This window comes from Bos javanicus, chromosome 13 (genome assembly GCF_032452875.1).
Source record: "Bos javanicus breed banteng chromosome 13, ARS-OSU_banteng_1.0, whole genome shotgun sequence".
Taxonomy (NCBI): Eukaryota; Metazoa; Chordata; class Mammalia; order Artiodactyla; family Bovidae; genus Bos; species Bos javanicus.
The window spans coordinates 60,325,161-60,348,707 of record NC_083880.1 but is presented as its reverse complement, the minus strand read 5'-3'; the positions used below and the strand labels follow the sequence as shown (position 1 = coordinate 60,348,707).

Sequence of the window (23,547 nt, the reverse complement as noted above, 5' to 3'; positions counted from 1 at the left end):
CCTCTGCATTTTCATGGGCTTTGAAGTCTAACTAACTTCTAATCCGGGACCCCTGCTTATTTGCTGTGTGACCTCAGGCAGCTTACTGTGCATCTCTGAGTCTCTATCTCCTCACCTGTAAAACAGGGGAACTATTGAAGCTTGCTCCATAATATTATTGTGAGAATTATGACATCTAAAATTTACCACATGCTTACTACATGCCAGGCACATTTGTAAGTGCTTCTCAAGTGTTAACTAAGTTACTGCTCACTATAGGGTGACATGAGGTAATGCTTACATAGAGGCCCTAAAGTTTTCTAGAAGCTTCCAGCTTTCAAACAACCACCATGAAATCCTCTGGCTAAATCTTCATGTGGAACCATTCCACAGACTTCTTAGAGTTGGTGGTAAAAGGAGCTATTTGTGTGATCTCAATCTTTTAAAATTTATTGAGATTCATTTTGTAGCCTGACATATTGTCTATCCTAGAGAATTTCCCATGTGCATTTGAGAAAAATGTATTCTGCTGTTTTGGGGTGGAATATTCTACAAATGTCTTTTAGATCTAATGGTTTATAGTGCTGTCCAAGTCTTCTATTTCCTTGTTGATCTTCTGCCTAGTTGTTCTATCCATTATTGAAAGTGGGGTATTAAAGGGCCCACTTATTATTATTGAATCATCTATTTCTCCTTTTAATTCTGTCCATTTTTGCTTCATATATTTTTGGGCTCTGTTGTTATATATTCATATATTTTGGGTGCATATATGTTTATAGTTTTTATATCATCCTGATGGATTAACCCTCTGATATTGCTGTTTGCATGATATATATATATATATCATCCTTTAACTCTCAACCTATCTCTATCTTTGAATCTAGAACGTGTCTCCTGTTAGAGCGTGGTATTTTTGTTCAATCAGAACTACAGTGACATCTGCCATTTTACTTTATATTTTCTGTACGTCTCACATCTTCCCCCAGGTTTTACCTCTATAAACATCATGAGGGGAAGCAGGAAAGACCATGCCATTGCAAAACCAGAATTGTAATACATGATTCACAACTCTGGCAAGTTCCAGTGCCTCAGCTACTCATTCTTAAAGGGATAGCACTAGTCTCTGCACATTCTGCCTACAAAAGCAGTAATTCCTCGTTTCTTCATTTCAGTTCCGGAGGAGTCTGTGTGTGTGTGTATCCTGTGGAGTGATAGAGTTGGGGCCATGGGGTGGACTGGAGTTTTCTGTTTCTATTTCAAACCAGATGACAATGACAATGAATTGAGAAGGCGCTGTATCTCTCTGTGGCCCCGTTTCCTTGTCTGAAGCCAAGGTTTTCCTGTCTGGTTCGCATGCTTTGAGACTCACGTCTCTGACGCAGAAAGATCATGTAATACAGAGCCTAGGCATTCTGGGTCCAAGTATCGGTTCCCCCACTCACTGGCTGTGTGACTTCACATAAGATACTTAACCTTTCTGTGCCTCAGTTTCTTCATTTGCAAAATAGAACTGATAATAACAGGAAGTATTTCATAGTGCTTCTGTGAGAATTAAATCAGTAAAGGCTCAGGAAGAGCCCAGGGCATGGGGAGACCTGTAGCGGATGACCGCAGGAATGGCCCCGTGCCTGGGCATCTGGCCCATCAGGAAGGGCGGCAGTGGGAAGCTTTTAGGTCACTGTGGTGGACATTGGTGGGGGGCTGGACACTTCCTGTTCGGGGATTCCAGTGGTGACCAATCCGATTTTATTTCATTTTATTATTTTTTTTTTCCAATCCGCTTTTAGATGGCTCCACAGGTCTCTCCTCAGAGCAGTCCTGATTTTACGTTTCCAGGTTCTTGGGACCACCTCCCTCCAGGATAAATCCGAAGTATGATACCTCAGTATTTAAGCCAACAGCTCATTAGAAAGAACCCTGGATTCAGAGCCAGGGTCTGTGCCCTGACTTTGCAGCCCATTTTCTGGGGAACTCTGGCTCATTCATTCCGCCATCTGGACCTCTGCTTCCACATCTGCTGTGTGATGTCAGATTCTGGGGGCTGTTTTATAAAGGCTGTCATAACACACATCACGCACCTTATAAACTTAAAGAGTCTGTGAGGATGCAAGAGGGCACACCACTGGACCTGTTTTCTGTTGCTGCTTGGTTACCTCAAGCAGCAGCCTGAAGTGATGCCAATTTACTATCTCACAACTCTTCAGTTAGAAGTTGGACACAGGTCTCATAGAGCTAAATCGCAGTGTCCACAGGGCTGTGTCCTTACACAGGAGAAGAATCCATTTCCGTACTCATTCAGGTTGTCAGCAGAATCAAGTTCCTCGTGGTCACAGCTTCCTGCTTCCTTGATGGCTGTCAGCCAGGGCTGGACTTGGCTCCTCAGTGCCTCTCTTCTTGGTCTTTGCATATAGGTTTTTCCTGAATCTCAGAGCCAAGATACTTGGCATCTCTCTGACTTCTGCCGGGTCTTTCTTTCCTTTCTCTTCCTTCCTTCTTTCCCTGCTTCCTCCTCCTTCTTTTTCTCCCTCTTTCCTTTTTTTCTTTTATTTTCCTTTCTCTTCCATTCCCTCCATCCTTCCTTCCTTCCTCCCCCTTCCTCCCTTTCTCTCTCCAGCTGTGATGACACATAACACTGTGTAGGTGTAAGGTGTATGACTGTGATGATTTGACACAAGTATATATTGTAACCTCAATAAGATTAGTCAACACATTCATCACCTCCAATAGTTACTATTTTGTGTGTGGTGATAATACTTCAGATCCATTCTTTTATTGATGTTCAAGCATATAATACAGTTTTTTGGTTTTTTTTTTTGCCTTTTGTGTGTCTTTTTTGGAAAAACATATTTTCACTTCCTGTGTCCATTCTTAATAGGATTGTTTGGGGGTTTTTTTGCTATTGAAGGGTATGATGCTGTATATTTCTTATTTCTTTCACTGACTCTCTTCTTTTTTAATGTTTATTTTTATTTATTTATTTGATTGCACCAGGTCTTCGTTGTGGCTTGTAGGATCTTCGACCTTCGTTGTGACATGTGGGATTTTTTTTTTCTTTTCTTCTTTTTTTTTTTAGTTATGATATGTGAAGTCAGTTACAGACTGTGAGATCTAGTTACCTGACCAGGGATGGAACTGGGGCCCCCTGAATTGGGAGCGCAGAGTCCCAGCCACTGAACCACTATGCAGAGTCCCCAGTGAGTCTCTTCTGATTCTCTGTTTCTTAAAGACTTATGTGATTAGATTGGGTCCATTCAAGTAATCCAAAGTAACCACCCTATTTAAGATCTATAACCTTAATTCTATCGGGGGTGTCCTCAGGGATACCCACCCGCTGCCAACCCTAGGCAGAGTCCAGAGTCCTGATCTCATTCTTCCGAGAAATGCCCTTGGTTGGACCATAAAGACATCATGTGACTTGGGTCAGACTTGTAGGGCAGGCCTGAGGTTAAGGGGCATTCAGGGTCTCTAGCAGATATTCTCACAAAGTGGAAGCTTTTTAATGAAAATGACTGAGCGCTCACTGTTTGCAGATGTGAAGCTAATTAATCCTCACCAGAACCCTGAAAGAGCGAGGCTTTTATTGTCCCCATTGTACAGAGGAAGAGACCAAGGAGAGCTGACTTGTGCAAGGTAACTTAAAGGCTGTCAAGGTCACAGGACTCCCAAGGAGGTGGGTGGAAGTGAAACCACAGGGAGGGCTGTCACATGGAGGTGCCTTTTCCAGTTACCAAGTCACTGCCCTCCCACCTCGTCCTTGACAGAATGTACTGCTATGGCTAGCACTGCAGGCTACCCGCTCTTCTGCATCTGCTTCCTGTGTGTGTAATTAATCTTGGAGCGTCTTCCCGTGTCAGTACAGAGAGATGGTCTTTGTGCTCATCTTCCATTCCAGTATCTTTTGTGGGTGGAATGACTAGAAACAATCCAAACGCCCTTGGAAGGGCAAATACAAATAAAAACATTTCTTCCTGGCACCAAAAAGGGAAAGAGACATCCCTGCTCCTTTCTCTTAGAGCATTTACTTTAGAAAACTTGCAAATTTTTTCTCGGATCCTTTTCCCTTGTATATGAGTCTTTTTAAAAAGCTGAATAAGCCTCTTGTCAGTTTTTCTATCCAGGAATGTTTTTCTCAAGGATGGAGGAACTCTCTGTTTGCAATGTAAATATCAGGAAGCCATGCCCCCTTCACCCACACTCCGAGCCAAGTGAGGAGCTTAACTTCAAGGTTTGGCTCCAAGTTCCAATGCCACCTTCATAGAAAGGTATGGATTCTTCTTTCCTGTGGACGAGGACAATTAGCTAACAGACAGCCACCCCACATGCCAGCTGAGTTCAGGATGACCAACTGTACCATCTAGTTCTCTTTCTTGAGGACAAGTTGTCATTTGAGAACCTGGATATAATGTTAACAGGTTGTGTCTGCTGGGCTTTATAAAAGGGTGGAGTTTCTTTCCACCTCTGCGGTCTCTTTAGCGGTCTGTCCATGATGTATACCACAATCACATGGAACATATATTCAATAATCAATTTTCTATGTTTTCTGCTTTTGTGGGAGGTTTTTGGATGTGGTGGGAGATTTTTAAAATGTTGTCTCCAACACCTTCAAGTGCCTCTCTACAGAGGGCTGGCTGAAACAAATCTGGCAGCTCCACACAGTGGAATACTATGCAGTCATTACAAAGAATGAGAAAACTACATTTTCACTGTTGCGCGAAAATGCAAAGTACACAGTGATTTACTACTCTTTATGTAAAAAGACTCTATATTTGAAATTGTTTACACTTGCATAATCTCTGGAAGAATAAACTAGGAACTAATAAAACTGCTCATGTACGTGTTAAGAGGAACTGGACAGAGCGGGAAGTGGAGAGGGATGGAATCTCTTTTTTGCTAAATATCATTTTATATTTTATGATTTTTGAAATATGTGACTTTATATTATCTATTCAAAATAAAAAGGAGGGGTGGTGGTAAGCAAACAAAACAAACCTGTGAAGAAAAGAAGTCCCAGGATCAGACCTTCTCTAAGCCCTTGATTCTGTTTATTTCTGAGCTCAGCCTTCACTTTAGCACCAACTGAAAGCTGATTATATTGAAACATTTTTTTGGCATTCATGTTGGACTTTCTCTGGAAGAATGACCTTAGTGTAAAAACAAGGAATATCTTTATTTATTTATTTATTTTTAAAAAGATAAAGCCCAAAAACTATCAGGTAGCTAACACACTCCTCCCCATTCTCCTCCTCCCTCCAGTTCAGAGGACTGCCTCCCAGTTCAGAGTCAGCCAGTGAAAGGGGTGGGGGAACTCATGTTCAGAGTCTTGCTGTGGCCCCTCCACCCTAAACCTCTCCTTCTGCCTCTTAGGAGGTCATTTACTCTCCAAGGAGTGAGCCTTCCTGGGTCAGCAGGGGTAACAAGAAAGGGTAGGTGAGGTACAACGTTCCTCCATACTGGGACTCCAAGATGCCTAAAAGAGAGTCCACCGTTAGCCATCTGTTTTCTAGACGCTTCTCTGTGAGAACAGGAGTGGAAAGGATATGGAGAAGGGAACATCTCTTAACCCTTCTAGCCACTTCTAGGCTTTGTTGATTGTCACTCCTGTTATTACTCTTGGTCATCAGATCAGGACATGCTGGGTGCTTCTCCCTTTTATCCCTGTGCCAAACCTATGACATAGGTGCTAATAATTCACATTTTGTGGAAGAGGAAACAGAGGTACATAGCAATAAAGTGACTTCCCCAAGGTCACATGGCTTATAACAGGCGGCTCACCCTCCCAGCTGTTCCCCTTCTAACACCATCCAGCTGGGTGCTGCAGAACCGCTGTCGACGTGAAAAATATTCACAATCTAAAAGTTAAAGAGTTATGTTTTATTCAGCGGGAATTTTTAGGACGTCAAGCCTGGGAGGCAGCATCTCAAGTAATCCCGAGAGAACTGCTCTGAGGAGGTTAGGGGAGGAGCTAGGATACAGGAGTTTGGCCACAAAGGGCAGGTAGTGGAAACATCAATAGATTACTGTTATGAAGGAAAACCAGAAACTGCAAGGTAAGCAATTCAGCGCTTTTCTATGTATTTAGCATGAGTCTGGGCTCACTGAAATCATCCCTCTGACATGCACCTCAGCTATCTGGGGCCAGTATCCTGTGTTTTCACATCCTGAGTTTCCTCAGGGCTCACTGGCTCATGTTGGACACCTGCAATCGCTGGTGGCTGTGATATCCTTTGCTTATTGATATGGTAGAAAATAGTTCATTTCTCACAGTCATCTCTCAAGAGCTAAAACCAGATCTGAGAAGCTAGAACAGCAGGCGCTGTGACAGAGTTGGGGTGGGCTGTGCTTTGCATTTCCATGTCCCCTGGGAGGCTCATACTATTCCCCACCTTTCCTGAGAGGAGTTTGTGTTGTACACAAAAGTACTCAGACTCTGCCTCCCTGCTGGTCTACCACTGGCTCTGTGACCTTGGGCACACACCTTGCCTCGAGATGTCCCAGTTTTCAGGAGTTAGTAATGAGGGCGGGGCCTTATGATGGATCACGTCCCTTCAGCTGGTTTAGGCGGAGCACTGCAGGCTGCAGAAGTCAGCGGATGAGAAGAGCCTCAACACGTTGACCAGCGGGAACATGACAACCGCTCCCAGGAGCGAGCCCAGCTGCACCGCCGCCCCGCACCATAGGAGGGCGCTGCGGCTGTGATCGCGCAGGATCACACCCAGCATCACCTTGACGTAGCTCAGACAGCCAGTGAACAGCACCCAAGAAACCACCTGCAGAGACACGTTGGGAGAGATGCTGAGTGAAGGTGACTTTGGGGTGAGCCCCAGGGGCAAAGGGCACTTCTAGGGTGACCTAACATGGCTAAGAGAACCCCATGGAATAGCCTCTAAGTGCAAGGAGAGCTAATGGGGCCCCCTGAGTTGACCTCCCCAAGGATAAAGGAGAACCCAATAGCTTTCTGTCCCCCATGATCAAGTCAGGACTTCCCTGGTAGCTCAGCTGGTAAAGAATCCACCTGCAATGCAAGAGAATCCAGTTCGATTCCTGGGTAGGGAAGATCCCTTAGAGAAGGGATAGGCTACCCACTCCAGTATTCTTGGGCTTCCCTGGTGGGTCAGACAGTAAAAGAATCCACCTGCAATGGGAGAGGCCAGGGTTTGAGCTCTGGGTTGGGAAGATTCCTTGGAGGAGGGCATGGCAACCCAAAGTTGCCTGAAGAATCCCCATGGACAGGGGAGCCTGGTGGGCTACAGTCCATGGAGTCACAAAGAGTCAGACACAGCTGAGCGACTAAGCACAGCACAGCATGATCAAGTCAGGGGCAACTGGGAGAAGGCTACTGCTGCCATACACAGTGGAGAGTGTGGCGTTCATGGGAGAGTCTGCACTGTCACCTTGGACCAGCCAACTAACCTTCTGAAGCCTCTATTCCCCAATGAGAGCATCCCTCCTCCTCCCCACACCCACCTTGGGCTTCCTGAGCAAGTAACCACAAAGCACTTGGTCAGTAGAAGGAGCTGTACTCTGGGTCTCCTAGGCCTTGGCTAGGTAGGGGTTGGGGGTGGACAGCGCCACAGTCCAGACACTCACGATGAGGACTTCTCCGCCCCAGTGGCCCTGCATGAAGGGGCAGGGGCTCATCACAGCCATGGCCATGTTGTAGGCTCCGAAGCTGGTCCCGAGCACGGCGAGGACTCCCAGGAATGGCAGAGACCTAGGACAGAGTTGGGGGGGTGGGGTGTGATTGGAGGACTGAGAAGCCTGAACATTTGCTCCTACTCTCCCACCCAGCTCGAGCTCCAGGGGGCCACATGGAGTGGTCAGCTTCTCTAGGTTTAGAGGTTAGACCCATGTGGAAACTTCCAGGCTACCCAGTTCAAGTGCATCAGTGAGGTTCCTGAGATCAAGACTGGCACAAGTCATCCTGAGTATTAACAGCAAAGCCCAGCATCCCAGCGGAAGAAACAGAACAGATTCTGGGGCTACACAAGCCTGGTTCAAATCCCAGCTCCTCCTGCAAGACTGGGCCCTAAGCCTCAGTTTCTTCACCTGTGAGATGAGTCTTATGTGGCTGGGAGAATGCAGGGGAGCAGAGTGTGTAGGGCCTGGCCCTGGTTGTGGGCCCACCTGGTAGCAGCTGTTGCTATTTCCTCCTGCAACACCTCGCACCCACTCTAGGAAGTTGGGCAGATGAGTGGGAGGCTTGGATCATGGCACCGTGACTGTAGGGTGTGCTATGCAGCCTCGGGTGACCCTTCTTCCCTCCACCCTCAGCTCTCTGGTCCACAATGTGAGATTTGCATGATCCGTGGGCCCTGGTAGCCAGCTCAGAGGCACTGGTGACCTTCCGTGTAGCCCTCGGTCTGACCACTGAGGACACCATCCTTCATTTGAGGCCTTTTCCCTGGGATCTCCCCATCCACGCTGACAGGTTAGAGTGGAGGGCTGCCTACCTCTAAGGACACTTTCTGTCTCAGGATTCTTGGATTCTGGGACTCTCAGATTCTATATTTCTAACATTCTGGGCATCTCAGAGTCCACAGATCTGCAGCCTCTGGTCTGTTCCCTCAGAGATCTCCAGCTTCGCTCCACAATTTTCAAACCCAAGGGAGAAAACTCAGCTTTCTGGCAAACAGACATCTGTCCAGCTCTCCCATCCTCATGATCCCTCCTTCCCTGGCAGGGGGTGGGGGTGGGGTGGGCAGGACTAGGGGAGGTGGGGATGGCAGGTGGGGATGGGCAGGGCTGAGAGGCAGTAAGGACAGGCAGGGCAGAGGAGAAAGTGGGAGGCAAGGGGGACCTAAAATTTCATGACCCCAAGGTGGGTGTTTCTCCTGTGGGGGTCTGAAGCCCCTGCATCAGAACCACTTAGGTTGCTTATTAAAATTTGGAACCCCAGGCCTCGATCTAGGCTGACTCAATTTGTATTTTATCAATTTGCTCAGCCATTCTTCTAGAATTACAGCTGTAAGAGGGCCAGTGTGGGCCGGAGGCAGGAGGGCAGGACTCAAATCCTGGGAATTAGACATGAGCAAACGCTTTCTCCGAGCCTCAGGGTTTCCATTTGTAAATAGGAGCCTCGCTTCTTGCCTGCTTATTCCTCCTCATGGGCCAGTGGTGGTGAATGTAGACCTGACATGCGCCAGGCACTGACTGCTCTAAAAGCTTTACAAAATTAGCCCCCAGCAACCTAAGAAGAGCTATTATTCTCCCCATTTTCCAGATTAGACTCCTGAGGCCCAGAGAGGCGTCCAGTATCACAGAGCTAGCAAGTGGCAGAGCCGGGACTTGAACCCAGGCAGTTGAGCCCCAGACATCGTGTTCTTAACTATCCCACCTCCAGCCTGATAGGTAGGCGCGGTGGATTCTCGGTTCTGACACGAAGTGCACCCCCAACCCGAGCTCTCCAGGGCCAGGTGAGGGCAGACCTGTTAGGCAGAAAAATGGAGAGGAAGCAGGTGAGAGGGCTGGCCATGGAGCTGAGGGTGGCGGACAGGTGGTAGGCCACAGGCCCGTAGGACAGGCAGGAGTAGGTCTGCACCGAGGGCAGCACGCCGTTGGTGAGCGCGTTCACAAAGGCCACCAGGACGTAGATGAAAGTCAGGTGGGCCAGGTGCTGGGGGGCCGTCTTCTCCTCCGGAGGGTCCTGGGCCTTGCCGCTCTCCTCCGGGGGACCCAGGTCCTTCCCTTCCTGTGGCCGGATGGAGTTGAGGGTGACCTGAGAGGTGAGGAGGTCTTCTATGGAGGCTTCCCAGTGCTTGGGTTGACGCTGGAGGAAAAAGAAGGAGATGAAGCAGCAGGCCATCATGAAGGAGAGCAGAAGGAAGAAGACCAAGGGCGAGAAGTTGGCGGGCAGGTAACGGCTTTCCAGGTGGATCCCGGAGGGTGCTGTCCCAGCGAGCTTGGACACCAAAGTGCTGCTAGCTCCCTGGGAAAGACAAAACAAGGGCCAGTCAGATCCCTGGGTGATTTTTTTTTTTTTTTTTTTTTTTTACAAATTGAAGGTTTGTGGCAACCCTATGTTGAGCAAGTCTATTCGTATTTTTTCCAACAGCATTTGCTCACTTCCTGCCTCTGGGTCACATTTTGGTAATTCTTGAATTATTTCAAACCCTCCACTAGCAAAAAAATTGTGACTCACTGAAGGCTCAGATGAGTTGACTTTTTTTTTTTTTTTGGCTGCCCCACACAGCTTGTGGGCTCTTCATTGTCTAACCAGGGATTGAACCTAGATCCCCTAAAGTGGAAGCTGAGTTCTAAGCTCTGGATCACCAGGAAATTCCTAGATAGTTAGCACTTTTTATTAATAAAATATTTTAAAATTATGCTATGTACATTGTTTTTTTTAGACACAGTGCTATTATACACTCAATAGACGACATATAGCGTAAACATAACTTTTATAGGCACACAAAAAGTTTGTGTGACTTTTTTATTGAGATATTTGCTTTATCGTGGTGGTCTGGAACCAAATCTGCAATTGTCTTCGAGGTCTGTGTGTATACAAGAAATACTAGGCATTATCATTATTATGTAAGTGATGGATAGTATACGCACAGCTACTATGGTGAGGATAATATATGCTCACACTGACTCGCTCGCTGGGCAGCAGCACTGGATCTGTATCAGCCTGTGTGTGTCCTCTGACAGCGCCAGTGCAGCCCCCACTTTATGGAGCGCGGAGGTGTCAGGACAGAAGCTACAGCTCCGCCCACTCAATGCCCTCCAGGGCTGGCGACCAAAAATATGCATATTCAGAGATGGGGCTGGCTTGAGACAGAAGAACAGCCCCACCCAAAGGCGCCCTGTGGTGACTGTTTTCAAGAGATATCATGCATCTAGATTTATGTGAAATTTCAAAACATTTGAATGTTATTAACTAATTCAAACTCTCAAAAAAAAAAAAAAATCTTGCCTGTTATGGTAGCCCAGGCCAGCGATTTGCAACCATTGCTGCACTGCTGCAGTTTGGATCATATCAGACACATATATTGTCCCACATCCAGTGAGAAAGTTTGATGCTGTAAACACATGGGGTAACGTCTAAATGTTTATCAACGTCTAAAGTCTGTGGTTCTCAAGCTTGGTTGTACATTAGTGGCACCTGGGGACTTTTCAATAAAGACACGTTCACGATCCCTTATCTGCAACTCTAAAATCCGAAAGGCTCTGAAAGTCAGAATGTTTTCGTGACTTGGCTGACAGCAACATTTGAACTGGATATGAAGCTGTTTATAGCCCTCATCTGCCTATGGGGCATGAATGCCCTGGGCTGTGGGCTGTGGGGATCGCTGTGCCCATTGCCGTGTCACAGGCCCTGTCTTAGACATGGGGTAAGTGTGTTCTACGATCTGAAACTCCAGATTTCAAAATACACCCGACCGCAAGGATTTCAGAGGAGCCCCACCCTAGATAGGTGTGTGTCTCAGCAGTGCCCCCAGGTAATCAGAAGTGCTGTTGGGTCAAGAATACAGGTCCACCCAACATCTAGGGAACACCAGCCCTTGGTAAGATCTTGCTTGTGACCAAGGACAGATCTGCAACGACCCTGAGAGATGCCAGATACCTGTGGGCTGTCCACGTTCCTGGTGGTCTCGGGGCTCAGGGTGGTGGCCGATATCTCTGTGACGTTGACGCAGGTGGTGAGACCCGAGCCCTGGGCAAGAGCCACCAGTGCAGGCAGGAGGCCGCTGAGTCCTTCGCCCACAAAGAAGGTGGTGAGGTAGTAGGTGGGCAGCCTGCTCATGAAGGGCAGGAAGGTGACAGAGGAGGTGCAGTCTACCAGGGCCAGGAAGAAGGTGAGGACCAGGAAGGCAATGCTGTGCCGGCTGCCCAGCACCCAGGAAGTGACGTTCCAGAGGAAGGCGAAGAGGGTGCAGGCGATGGTGCCCACCCCCAGCACGGTGAAGACAACGGCCACCTCGGAGAGGCAGCCAGGCCGGAAGTGATGGAGCAGGGTGACCAGCAGGGGGCCGACGTTGGCCAGCTGGATGATCACTGTGAGGTAGGAGGGCAGATACCAGCCCTCTGGTAGCTCTGTGACCAGCAGGGGCAGCTCCACCCAAAGCCCGTTGATGGCCACCCAGGAGCCCATCCCGAACGTGCAGACCAGCAGGTGTATCAGGAAGGCCATGGTGACGTCCGCCTGGGCCGGAGGCAGCTCCCTCCGCAGATCAGCCTGCAGCGTGTCTGATAGAGAAGAGTATCAGTGAGCCATGTCAGGTGCGTCATATAGCAAAAGACGGTGCTTCTGGGCCCAGGGTTTTCTCTTATTATTCCCCTCTCCGTGAACACGTTGGCTTTTTATTAGCAGAAAACATGGACAAATCCCTTTATAACTAACCTTTCAGCAGGGAAAGATTTCCTAATCATGACTCCTAAATCCAGAGTCCACAAAAGAAAAATTTGATACTGAAGGAGGAAACAGAACAGGCTCCATCTTGGGCCTGACTGTGGACTTTGAGCTAAATGCCTAGTATCTATGGAAATGACATACCAACTGGAAAACCAGACCCCCCCAGATGGAAGAGCCCCAGGGCTCGTACCTAGACTCTCCCTCACCTAAAAGAATACCCTAATTGTGTAACCGAATAGAATCATAAATTCTATTATGCTTAATGGGGTATGATCACAGGCCTATTGATAATTGTCCACTGTTAACTACCTAGGCCTAAGGCATATGAATCACGGATTAATTTTAATTGTATCTTTCTTTTCCTTTGTTCAGACTAGTTTCAGGGAATTTGGGGAGGTGGGTTTGGACACGTACATTTAGGGTACATAAGGTTTTCACAAAAACTGATCAGGGTCCTTGGCTAAGAGGAGACTCTGCCTTGGGCCCGCTGGTGTAATAAACTGCACTCCACTATCTGCATTGTTCTTCTGAGTGAGTTTGTTTCCTGGAATGCGTGGCTACAATAATACATTCTACTGCATAAATATTAGAACACACAAAATCAAGCAAATAAAACAGCCTCTGCAAAAAATGACAAAAAAATACCAAAAAGAAGATCAAAAGACAGATGATATCCAGGGGGAAAATACTGCAATGTAAAGCACAGACAAAAGGTTCATCTTCCTAATATGTCAAGAGTTTTTGCAGATTAAGAACAAAAAGACCCAACAGAGAAGTTGACATAGGATATGAACAGTTCAGAGGGAAAAATACAAGTAAGTCTTAGACCGTCCCCTTCATTCACCATGGGAAATGTCAATCAACAGTGACTCCATTTCTCACTGTGAGATTGTTCCAAAGCCATGAGTTATACACGAGGTTACTATTGCTTGCAGTCTTGTTGATAACAGCAAAACATAAGAGACAACCTTTGTGCCATTCACAGAAGAGGGGCTAGTGGAAGAGATGATGGCCTGTTGGAATAGCACACACCTGTTACAAAGAGAGGGAGGTGGGAGAGCTCACTGGCTGGTGGATGGTGACAGGCCTCAAGGCTGAGTTGATAAGTGAACAACATCAAGGTAGGTGGACAGTGTACGGTCTTTTGGACTTAGGGGAAGAGGAGGAAGAATATGTTCTCTGTATTTGCGCAAAGCAGACTTTGAAGGACACATAGAAACTGCTGGGATGTTTGCAGCATCTCAGTGTAGATCTTTTTATATAATTTTGATTTGTGAACCATGTAAACACAGCACACTATCTGTTACAAAAATATGGTTATCTGATATAAAATTCCAGTCTGGAGTTCTTCTTCTCAAATTATAGAGCTCCATCTCTGGACAGGCCCTTGGAGACAGCCTGGCTGTAGCCCTCTAGAGCCATGCTGTGACCTGTTTAAGTAAAGTGAAGTGAAAGTCGCTCAGTCGTGTCCCACTCTTTGCAACCCCATGGACTATACAGTTTATGAGATTCTCCAGGCCAGAATACTGGAGTGGGTAGCTGTTCCCTTCTCCAGGGGATCTTCCCAACCCAGGAGTCAACCCAGGTCTCCTGCATTGCAGGCGGATTCTTCACCAACTGAGCCACTAGGGAAGCCCAAGAATACTGGAGTGGGTAGCCTATCCTTTTTTTACTACCTTCCCAATTACCTGTGTCACACCACCTGTGCTGTTACCCTCAGTCTAAGAAAAAACAGTGGAGAGGGTTTGTCAACTGAAAAAAAAAAATCAGCATCTCACAACATAAGAGCAGTGAGTTTCAGCTTTATTCAGGGACCCTATGCAGGAAAGCTATGATCAACATAGACAGCATATTAAAGAGTAGAGAGACCACTTTGCCAGCAAAGGTCCATCTAGTCAAAGCTATGGTTTTCCAGTAGTCATGTACAGATATTAGAGTTGGACCATAAAGAAGGCTGAACACCGAAGAATTGATGCTTTCAAATTGTGGTGCTGGAGAAGACTCTTGAGAATCCCTTGGACAGCAAGGAGATTAAACCAGTCGATCTTAAAGGAAATCAGTCCTGAATATTCATTGGAAGGACTGATGCTGAGCTGAAGCTCCAGTACTTTGGCCACCTGATGCAAAAAGCCAACTCATTGGAAAAGACCCTGATGCTAGGAAAGACTGAAGGCAGGAGAAAAGGGGGCGACAGAGGATGAGATGGCTGAATGGCATTAATGACTCAATGGACATGAGTTTGAGCAAACTCTAGGAGATGAAGGACTGGGAAGCCTGGCATGCTGCAGTCCGTAGAGTCCCAGAGTCGGAACAACTGAGCGGCTAAGCAACAGCAATGTGAAGATTATAGCCAGGAAGACAGCCTCTCAGGTCTGAGGAACTGCTCCAGAGAGGTAAGGGAGGAGCCAGGATATATATGAATTTGTTCTTGGGAGTTACATGTGGTCATACATAAGTCTAGGTAAAAGATTAATGCCAGTCACACACCCACAGACACAGACACAAACTCAGCTCAAGTTAATGATTTTAGTGCTTTTCAATGTAAGGGAAGATACAGGATGTCTGGGTCACTGGAATAATTCTTTCTTTGGTTTGCATCTTAACTGTCTGGGGGCTGTATATCTGAAACAGAATGCTTCATGCTGAATCCTTTTCCATCCTGAATGCCCCTCAGGAAGCACTGACGGTCAACTGCTGTGGGTTCCAACTTAATCCTTGTAGAGATGGGATGTCAGGCAACATTCTTTGTTCACAGAGTTGAGTGAGTAACTGGAGGCAGCTGCCTGAACTTGAAGCCAGGTCTGCCTCTGAGCTTACTGAATGATTTGGGGTGACTGAGTTTGCCTCCCTCTACCTCATTTCCCCCCTCTGTAAATCGACCTCATGGTTTGTAATGAGATGCAACGTTAAGGAGTATATATTGTCTTAACGGTACCTGGCGCATAGAAAGCGCTCACTAAGGGTTTGCTGTTATAGTTATTACTTTTTTCTAATTTGCACGAAAATTAACATATGAATATTAAAATTACTAAAGGAAAAAAAGAAAGTTCCCCTGGAGGTACTGCCTGAAATCACAGCTGGCACAGGTACCATTTTGGAGAGAAATGTTGACTGGTCCAATCACATCCATTTTACAGATGGGGAATGGGGTGGGGTCTATGGGGGTGGAGGGCCTCTCCGGAGGCTAGTGTTGCAGAGGCTGGGTCCTCTGAAGCAGATGGCTCCACTCACCTCTCCCCAGGACCCTGATCTCTTGGTTCTGCTCAACTCACATGGTCAGCCTTTAACTCCTTGTCTCTCTTCTAGAGCATGCTGGGGCAGCCCCTGTGGGGTGGAACTTCCTCTCCAGGTTCCCGTACATAGAGCTGACTGTCCAACCCCAGACTCTCTTCCTCTGAAACCCAATCCTCCCTGGGAGGTGGAATGCAGCCAGACCTGCTTTCAGTCCCATTTCACCACCTCCTGTCTGGGGGCCTTAGGCGAGTCACTAAAGCTCTGTTTCCTCACCAGCAAGCTGGCCCCACTGACAGCCCAGGTCAAGCCCTGGCTCTGGGCGTGCCCAGAGGACCCACAGAGAGAGGGCAAACTTCTGTCTTAGCCTGGCTGGGGCACCATCTTCACACCCATCTGCATCTCAGCTTTCTGCAGGACTCTGCCCCTCAGGAAACCTCCACTGGCTGCCGGCCCCAGGCCCCAGGCCCCTCCATTCAGGGTTTTCCTGGAGTGGGTGTGTCCTGGTACATTTGCCAGGGAGACTGAAACCCCTGGAGGGCAGGGGCTGCTTTGGAATCTTGCATTCTGACAGTGGTGGAAAAGCCTTTACAGATGACCTAGCTCCAGTTTGTGAACTGGTAACTCACTGGCTGCAGGCAAGCAGCAGATGTGTTATTTTGATGTGGGGTGAGTTGTAAATAATTAGTTACTGACGTCTGCAAGTCAGAAAGGATTTGGCAAACAAAACTCAGGATTTCTGGCTTCTCCTGAATATTCTGGAAGACAACACCAGGTCAGCTTGCCTACATGGCAACAATCACCCTTGGCCCTCCTTAACTTAGGGCACCCACCCGGGACCCTCCAAGCCTGATACACTGCAAACCCTGATCAAGCCTAGCCCTCATTTTTGAGAGCAAGATGTGGCTTGCCCTGGATCCCGTCCTAGTAGGGGGCAAGGTGTGGGCTGGGATCCAACCTTGGGCCTCTCTCTCAGATCTGGACTCAGGTCACTGCCTCCAGCCACCTTACTGCTCTTGCTGCACTAGTGTCTAGAGGCAGACGTCTGGCCTCAAATCCTGGCTTCAACCTTGAACTAATTGGCTTAACTTCTGGTGTCTGATTTCTCTTATACAAAACGGGAGGCTCCCAGTACCAACATCAGAGTTGTTATGACTATGAAACCTGCAAAATGCTCACTGATGCCTGATACTTCGTATGTGTACATGTTAATGATCACAATTACCATTTCAAAAAATGTGGCAATTGCATTTAAAAACACAGTTATCCTGAACACTTCCTGATACCACAATACACGTCATTTCTGAAGGCAGAATTTTGTCATCACTTCCCTCTAAACAATCAACAAGCAGGGATTTTTAGTCACCTGCTTTGTGCCCAGTGCTGTGAGGGGTGCAAGCAGAAAAGACACAGGGGCTATCCCCAGAGAAAAGTGTGAGGAAGAGGTGGGTGGGCGGCAGGACCCAGATGCATCATGGGCCAAAGCAGAGGCAGAGCTACAGGTAGAGGGGAGGGAGCAGTGGCTGGGGCTGGATGGAAAGGCAAGGTTCCTGCCCTACATTGGCCGAGGCAGGTAACTCACGGGCTGCAAAACAGAGGCAGTGTTGCCCCAGAGGATCAGTGGAGTGGAGGAGGGAAAAGACCTCTTTCAAAAGCCAGCAGTTCATCATAGCTTCTTAGCAGCTCACTGTACTGTCCAAGGAGACCCAGAAATAGGTGCTGGCTGCTCACTCCAACCTGAGACCACAACCTGTTATACAGCAGGCAGAATCTCATTGAAAAAAAGCTGACCCCCATCAGCTCCGGTAGAGTTCTGCCTAGGATGAGTGAAACACTTTGGAAGGAAAGAAAAGATGGAGCATTGATACTCCAAGACCAAGGTTACTAGCTACTTCCCACCAGCCACTCTTCCTTCTTTCATTATTACCAAGACTAGATTTTTGTCTGGACAAATGGCCACTGAGCTAAAGGACTACATTTTCCAACTTCCTTTGTAGCTGGACATGGCTCTTGAATTAAGACCAGGCCAATGAGGTTGTAGGGGCTTCCCTTGTAGCTCAGTCGGTAAAGAATCTGCCTGCAGTGCAGGAGACCGGGGTTCGATCCCTGGGGTGGGAAGATGCCCTGGAGAAGGAAATGGCAACCCACTCCAGTATCCTTGCCTGGAAAATCTCATGGACAGAGGAGCCTGGTGGGATGCAGTCCATGGGGTCGCAAAGAGTCGGGCACGACTGAGTGGCTAACACTAACACTAATGAGGGTGTAAGAGACTTTGAAAAAAATCTCCTTAAAGGAAATGTGCTCTTTTGCTCTTCCTTCTCCTGCTGTCTGGAATTTAGATGTGATAGGCAGAATGCCAGCAGCCATTTTGCACAAATGGGAGATGGTGTTGGGACTAGACGGAGGCTAGACCCCCTCTCAGGCATAGAACTGCCATACCAGCCCTGTTTTGCCCCCTGCTGGGCTATTTTGCTTGTTTGTTTTTTTTTTTTTTAACTTTTATTTTGTACTGGGATACAGCTGATTAACAATGATTTGACAGTTTCAGGTGAACAGTGAAAGCATTCGCTCATACCATTTCGCTTGTTTAGTGTTGTTATCAATAAGCTTCTACATTGTTTAAGCCACTCTTATTTTTTATAAATAGCAAAACACTGGCTAATTGGGCAGAGATATATGTTCAAGAATGTGCACTGACCAGTGATGGTAAGCAAAAACTAATGAATACATTGATCTCATTTACTATTAATGCCCTGACTCAGAAACTCAGGTCCTGCCTCAATTAGGATCTGATCAAAACCCAAAATCAAACGAAATGAGTTGTTGAGACACACCTTAAAGAGATACCAAAAGGAACAGGTTAGGAGTAAGTGTGGGGCGAAGGTCTTCCAGAAAAAAATGCAGGGAAAGAGAGAGAGACACGGAGGGAGGGAGCGGTAACTCTCACTATGGAATCTGATAGCAAAAATCAAAAGTGTAAACTGAGACTCAGTTTATATTGATAAAGACTGATTCATAATGGAGTCAAAACAGTAGTGAATATTTGTATTCTGAATAACTTTCTCCAGAAGCCTCAGACATGCCAGGAGAGACGGACAGAAGAATGGTAAATGGTGGGGTCTGACTCACTGTTTCAGGCCTTGAGAGCAGAAGAAGGTGTAAAATAAGCAAGGATATAGAGGAGGCAATAAGTGGTATATGCCTATTAAGGAGTAATAAGTAAATAATTAAAGGGAGGAGGGGAATTGGCAGAAGATGGTTACCTTTTTATCACCTGAACAGCTATAAAACTATGAGGTCAGCAACCTGGCCAGTTACACATTTACAAATAAGTAGTTTTCCTACATAGAACCAGTAAGAACATAAGATAGGGTAGTCATTTGGGGAAAATAAATAAAGCTGAATCTCTTTCTTATCTCTTACCCAGTCCCCGCTCCATCAAAAGAAAATCAATTTCAGCTGTACCAAATGTTTGAATATTTTTTTAAATTAAAAACATCATAAAAATACTCCAAAGAACATATACACAGAAGGAACAGCTTGTGCAAAGGTCCTGGGGCAGCCTAGGCCAGTGTGGCTGAAACAGTGGGCTTAATGGGGAGCAGAGGGCAGACTGGGGAGGTAAGGGGCCTGAATTTTATTTATGTGCAATGGGTCCCATGCACTGAGAGCCCCAGTCCCCATGGCCCACAGAGATGAGTTCTCTGGGTCCTGAGGCAGGCAGCTGTATACTTTGAGGGAAGTGATTTGGCTCTACAAGTCTTTATTTGGAAAAAAGTCATGGTGGTGTTATGGCCCAGCGTGACCCATCTCCTTTATGGCTCCCCTGCCTTGGCTTATTCCCAGGAGCCACACTAAGTGCCATGTGCTTCTGGAGCATCAATGGCAGTGGACGGCGGATGTCCTGGGCAGAGGTACCTGCCAATGCCGAGGCTGGGTGGCTTCAGAGATCTCAGGAGTGGCTCAAAGAGTGCTGGGGATACTGTTTAAAAGTGCATATCTCTGTTATCTGTTTTACAGTGGCTTTGCAGTTCTTGTTCATTCATTTACCCGGTATTCACTGGATACTTGCTATGTGCTGGACACAATCTCTGCTCTCAGGAAAGTGTGGGATGAAACAGTCGCTAAGCAAAGTAGGAACATCGAGCTAGTCAGCTGGTGATAAGGGCTGTGGAGGGAAGGAGCTGTCAGGGGGAGCAGGCAGTCAGGGAGGGCAGCTGGCAGAGGGAACCTGAAGGAAGCCTGGGAGTGAGCCATGTCAGGCGAAAGAGTAGTGGGGGGAGGGGACAGCAAGTGCAAAGGCCCTGGGGTGGGGCCTCACTTGTCTGCCCAGCCAGAAACAGGTCTTGGTGTGGAAAGCACAGCCAGGAGGCTGATGTGGCTATCGCAGGTCCCAGGGGGAGGAACTGGCCAGGTCACATGGGGCCCTGTAGGCAAGAGTTTGGAGGTTTCCTCTGAGTCAAAAATCTCCCCTGCTGGGCCAGCTCTAATTTCACTTTAGATAGAATCATGCTGGCTGTTGTGAGGACAGTAATGGAGAACCAGGGTGGAATCAGGGATGAAGCCTGTTAACCCCTTAGAAAGCTGGTGCAGTTGTCAAGGGGGAAAAGATAAAAACAGTGCCAAGAGTAACAGCTAGAACAATGGCCGCCATTTCTTACTGCTTGTCTCCCCAGGCCCAGCGTTAAGCACTTTACACACATTATCCGTCAAGTCCTCTCAACAATCCTGGAGAAAGCGTGATAATTGTCTACATTTAATATAATAGATGAGGAAACCGAGGCTCAGAGAGGGAAAGTCATTTGCTGAGGTCACACAGCTAGTCAACTGAGAGCTGAGGTTTGAGCCCAGGTATATCTGCGGACCCAGCCCTCTTAAGCAGCGTGAGGAGGGCCCTGGAGGGGAGGGGGTTAGAGACCAGCTTCAGGGGCCAAGCTGAGCAGGATCCCTTTCCACTCACCTCTAGCCTCCCCAAGCACTTGGGCTGGAAAAGGGAGAGACATGCAATCCAGACCCTGGACGAACCTGGGAGAGACTCCAAACACATCTGTTTCCCAGGCCCTTTGGCGACTGCAGGAAACCAGAAACCTAAGGCTTCAAATGAGACCCTTGACATTCTCCTACAGCAGGTGGGCAAACAGACAGTGAAGCCAGAAGGACAGCCTCAGACAAAGGTGTCTCTTTCCTTCAGATTCTTGCATGAAAAGCTGTGTCCCAGGCCCAAGGGAGTGAAGGGAGTAGGGGTCAGGGGCCAGCACACCCCCACTGGCAGGAAGGGCCTTGTCCAGCCTTCACCATCAGAGCCCAAGCCTCTAAGCTTGCACTGACCTGCTCTCTGCTCTCTTCTTTATGGCATCACTGGGCATCAGCTCAGGGACGGGAGTTTATCTGTGTCTATCTGTCGAGTGCTGCTTTCTCCCATGCGAGCCTGGCCCTGTCCTCTCTCCCAGTGTCCAGATGGCCACCTGGTTTGCGAACCTGCCTGCCTCAGCCGTGGGGGTTAAGTCAGCCAGGGCAGCTCGGACAGTGCCAGCTGACAGCATGGGCGCTGGCCACACACCGCTCCCAGACAAGGGTCTGAGTCAATATTACCCCAGGTTCCAGACTCCTAATAAGACTAGAGGGGTGAGGATGTGGTCCGGGCAGGAGTGAGATGGTATTGAGTGAACAGAACAGGGAGATAGAGACAGTTAAAAAAAAACCTAGAGGAAGAGGTGGAGACAAAAAGACAGAGACCGAGACATGGAAGGAAAGAAAGAATCAAAAGCTAGAAGCAGAAGCAGGCAGAAAGAAAGACAGAGGCAGGCCAAAGGCAGAGGTTGCAGTGAGCAGGAGGTGGAGGCAGGGGAGAGGCCGGGTGTGCTGGAGGCCTGGCCCGGGTCAGCCACCGCCCTGGCGCCCTGTGTCCACGTGCATCCAGAGGCCTTCACTTGTCCTCTCCACCGGCTCCCCTGAGCCTCATCCCATCTCTGCATTCCTGTCTCACAGACGTGGAGGAACCAGGCCCAGGGAGGAAGCAGTGCTTGCCTGCCCCCTGTCCACCCCTGCTCAGCCAGGCTTGTGCTTACCGGCTGTGCGTTGTCAAGCCAGCTGCTCGCGCTCTCTGGGTCTTGGAGTCTCCAAAGGGTCTAAAGATGCCCGGGCTTTTAGGGCTTTGCTTCAGGGAGGAAGCGAGAAGATAATGGGAGCGCAGCCAGCCAATGTGGACCATGAGTTCCCTTCCTCCCTCACCCCTCTCCCAAGCCCTGGAAGGGCTTCAGCCCTCCCACGGGGCTGACCTTGGCTGGGCTCTCCTCCCCTCAATGCCCATCCCAACCTCCGGTACCGGTGCCAGGCAGGGGAGACTCCGGCCCCCACCTGGCAGGAGCAGCTGTCTAGATGTCCCAGTGGCATGGAGATGCAGCCGGGCAGAGGTCTGTAGGGGCCCACTCGTTTGGCCTGGGGAGGGGGCGGGTCTGGAGTCCACCCAGCCGGCTCAGGTTGCCCCAACTCCAACCGGACCAACTCCAACAGGGGAGGAGGCCCTTTTTCCCTCCTATCCCTTGGCCTCTGAGCCAGCAGCTGAAATTAGGGGAAAGGCCGTGGGGCACCCGCGTCCCCAGACTAGTGCCCCCACCTCGGTGCCCAGTGATCCTTGCCAGGGACTGGCCCCTGGTACTTGCTGCTCTGCCCTTAGCAGACCTGAGCTGCCTGCCAGGCTCTGCTGGCTTACCTGCTGGTCCTGTTCTCAGGCGGCTCTGCATGGGAGGGGCCAGAGGCAGCCAGGTTAGTATTAACCTGTCCCCGCCCCAAGGAGGGGGAAAGGCGGGGGGATGGTGGGTGGGGCTCACCAAGAGCCTACTGTGTGTCTGGAACCTGTCCAGGAGCTGATTCTGATGACCCTGATGAGTCAATTTAACGATAAAAGGCTCACATTAGCCAGCGTTTTGACCCCAGAAGACAAAAGACCTGCCCAAGCATTGGCTCTGGCCTCACCATCTGGTCAGCTGTGGTGCTGGAGAAGACTCTTGAGAGTCCCTTGGATAGCAAGAAGACCAAACCAGTCAATCCTAAAGGAAATCAACCCTGAATATTCTTTGGAAGGACTGATGCTGAAGCTGAATCTCCAATATTTTGGCCACCTGATGTGAAGAGCCGACTCATTAGAAAAGACCCTGATGCTGGGAAAGATTGAAGCTGGAGGAGAAGAGGGCGACAGAGGATGAGATGGTTGGATGGTGTCATCGACTCAATGGACATGAACTTGGGCAAACTCCAGAAGATGGTGAAGGACAGAGAAGCCTGGCGTGCTGCAGTCCACAGGGTCGCAAAGAGTCGGACACGACTGAGTGACTGATTGAACAACAACAAATTCCCTACAAGCAGGAATAGCACTCCCTGAAGCAGAAATTCCTGGTTCAAATACCAGTGCTTAAGGATGACACCTGGAAAGGGGGATAATAACAGTGTCCTCCTTGTGGAACAGAAGTCCTAACAGCCAGGGTGTGCTGAGAGGACTCTGTGCCAGGCCCTGAGCTTGACATGGGTTAATATGTTTGATCTCCACCACAGGCTTTTGAGGAGATATGACTACTCTCCCTCTAAAGATAAGGCAACAGAGGCCCAGAGAGGTCAAGAGTCTGGCTGAGCCGGGATCTGATGCCCACTGTCAAATGCCGCTGCTGCTGCTGCTAAGTCACTTCAGTCGTGTCCGACTCTGTGCGACCCCATAGATGGCAGCCCACCAGGCTCCCCCGTCCCTGGGATTCTCCAGGCAAGAACACTGGACTGGGTTGCCATTTCCTTCTCCAATGCATGAAAGTGAAAAGTGAAAGTGAAGTCGCTCAGTCATGTCCGACTCCTAGCGACCCCATGGACTGCAGCCTACCAGGCTCCTCTGTCCATGGGGATTCTCCAGGCAAGAATACTGGAGTGGGTTGCCATGCCCTCCTCCATGAGAATCTTCCCAACCCAGGGATTGAACCCAGGTCTCCCGCATTGCAGGC

The 23,547-nt window shown here is 48.5% G+C and overlaps 1 protein-coding gene across 1 annotated transcript; it reads right to left on the bottom strand.

Annotated features, from left to right (window-relative positions):
- Positions 1 to 5,829: 5,829 nt before the first annotated feature.
- SLC52A3 (solute carrier family 52 member 3) lies at positions 5,830 to 21,815 on the bottom strand. Its single transcript, XM_061437134.1, has 5 exons — positions 21,631 to 21,815; positions 11,543 to 12,165; positions 9,405 to 9,904; positions 7,567 to 7,690; positions 5,830 to 6,746 (listed from the first exon to the last, which is right to left on the bottom strand). Exons 2-5 carry the CDS (start codon positions 12,107 to 12,109, stop codon positions 6,534 to 6,536), a joined length of 1,404 nt encoding a protein of 467 aa, XP_061293118.1. The 5' UTR covers positions 12,110 to 12,165; positions 21,631 to 21,815; the 3' UTR covers positions 5,830 to 6,533.
- Positions 21,816 to 23,547: the final 1,732 nt, after the last annotated feature.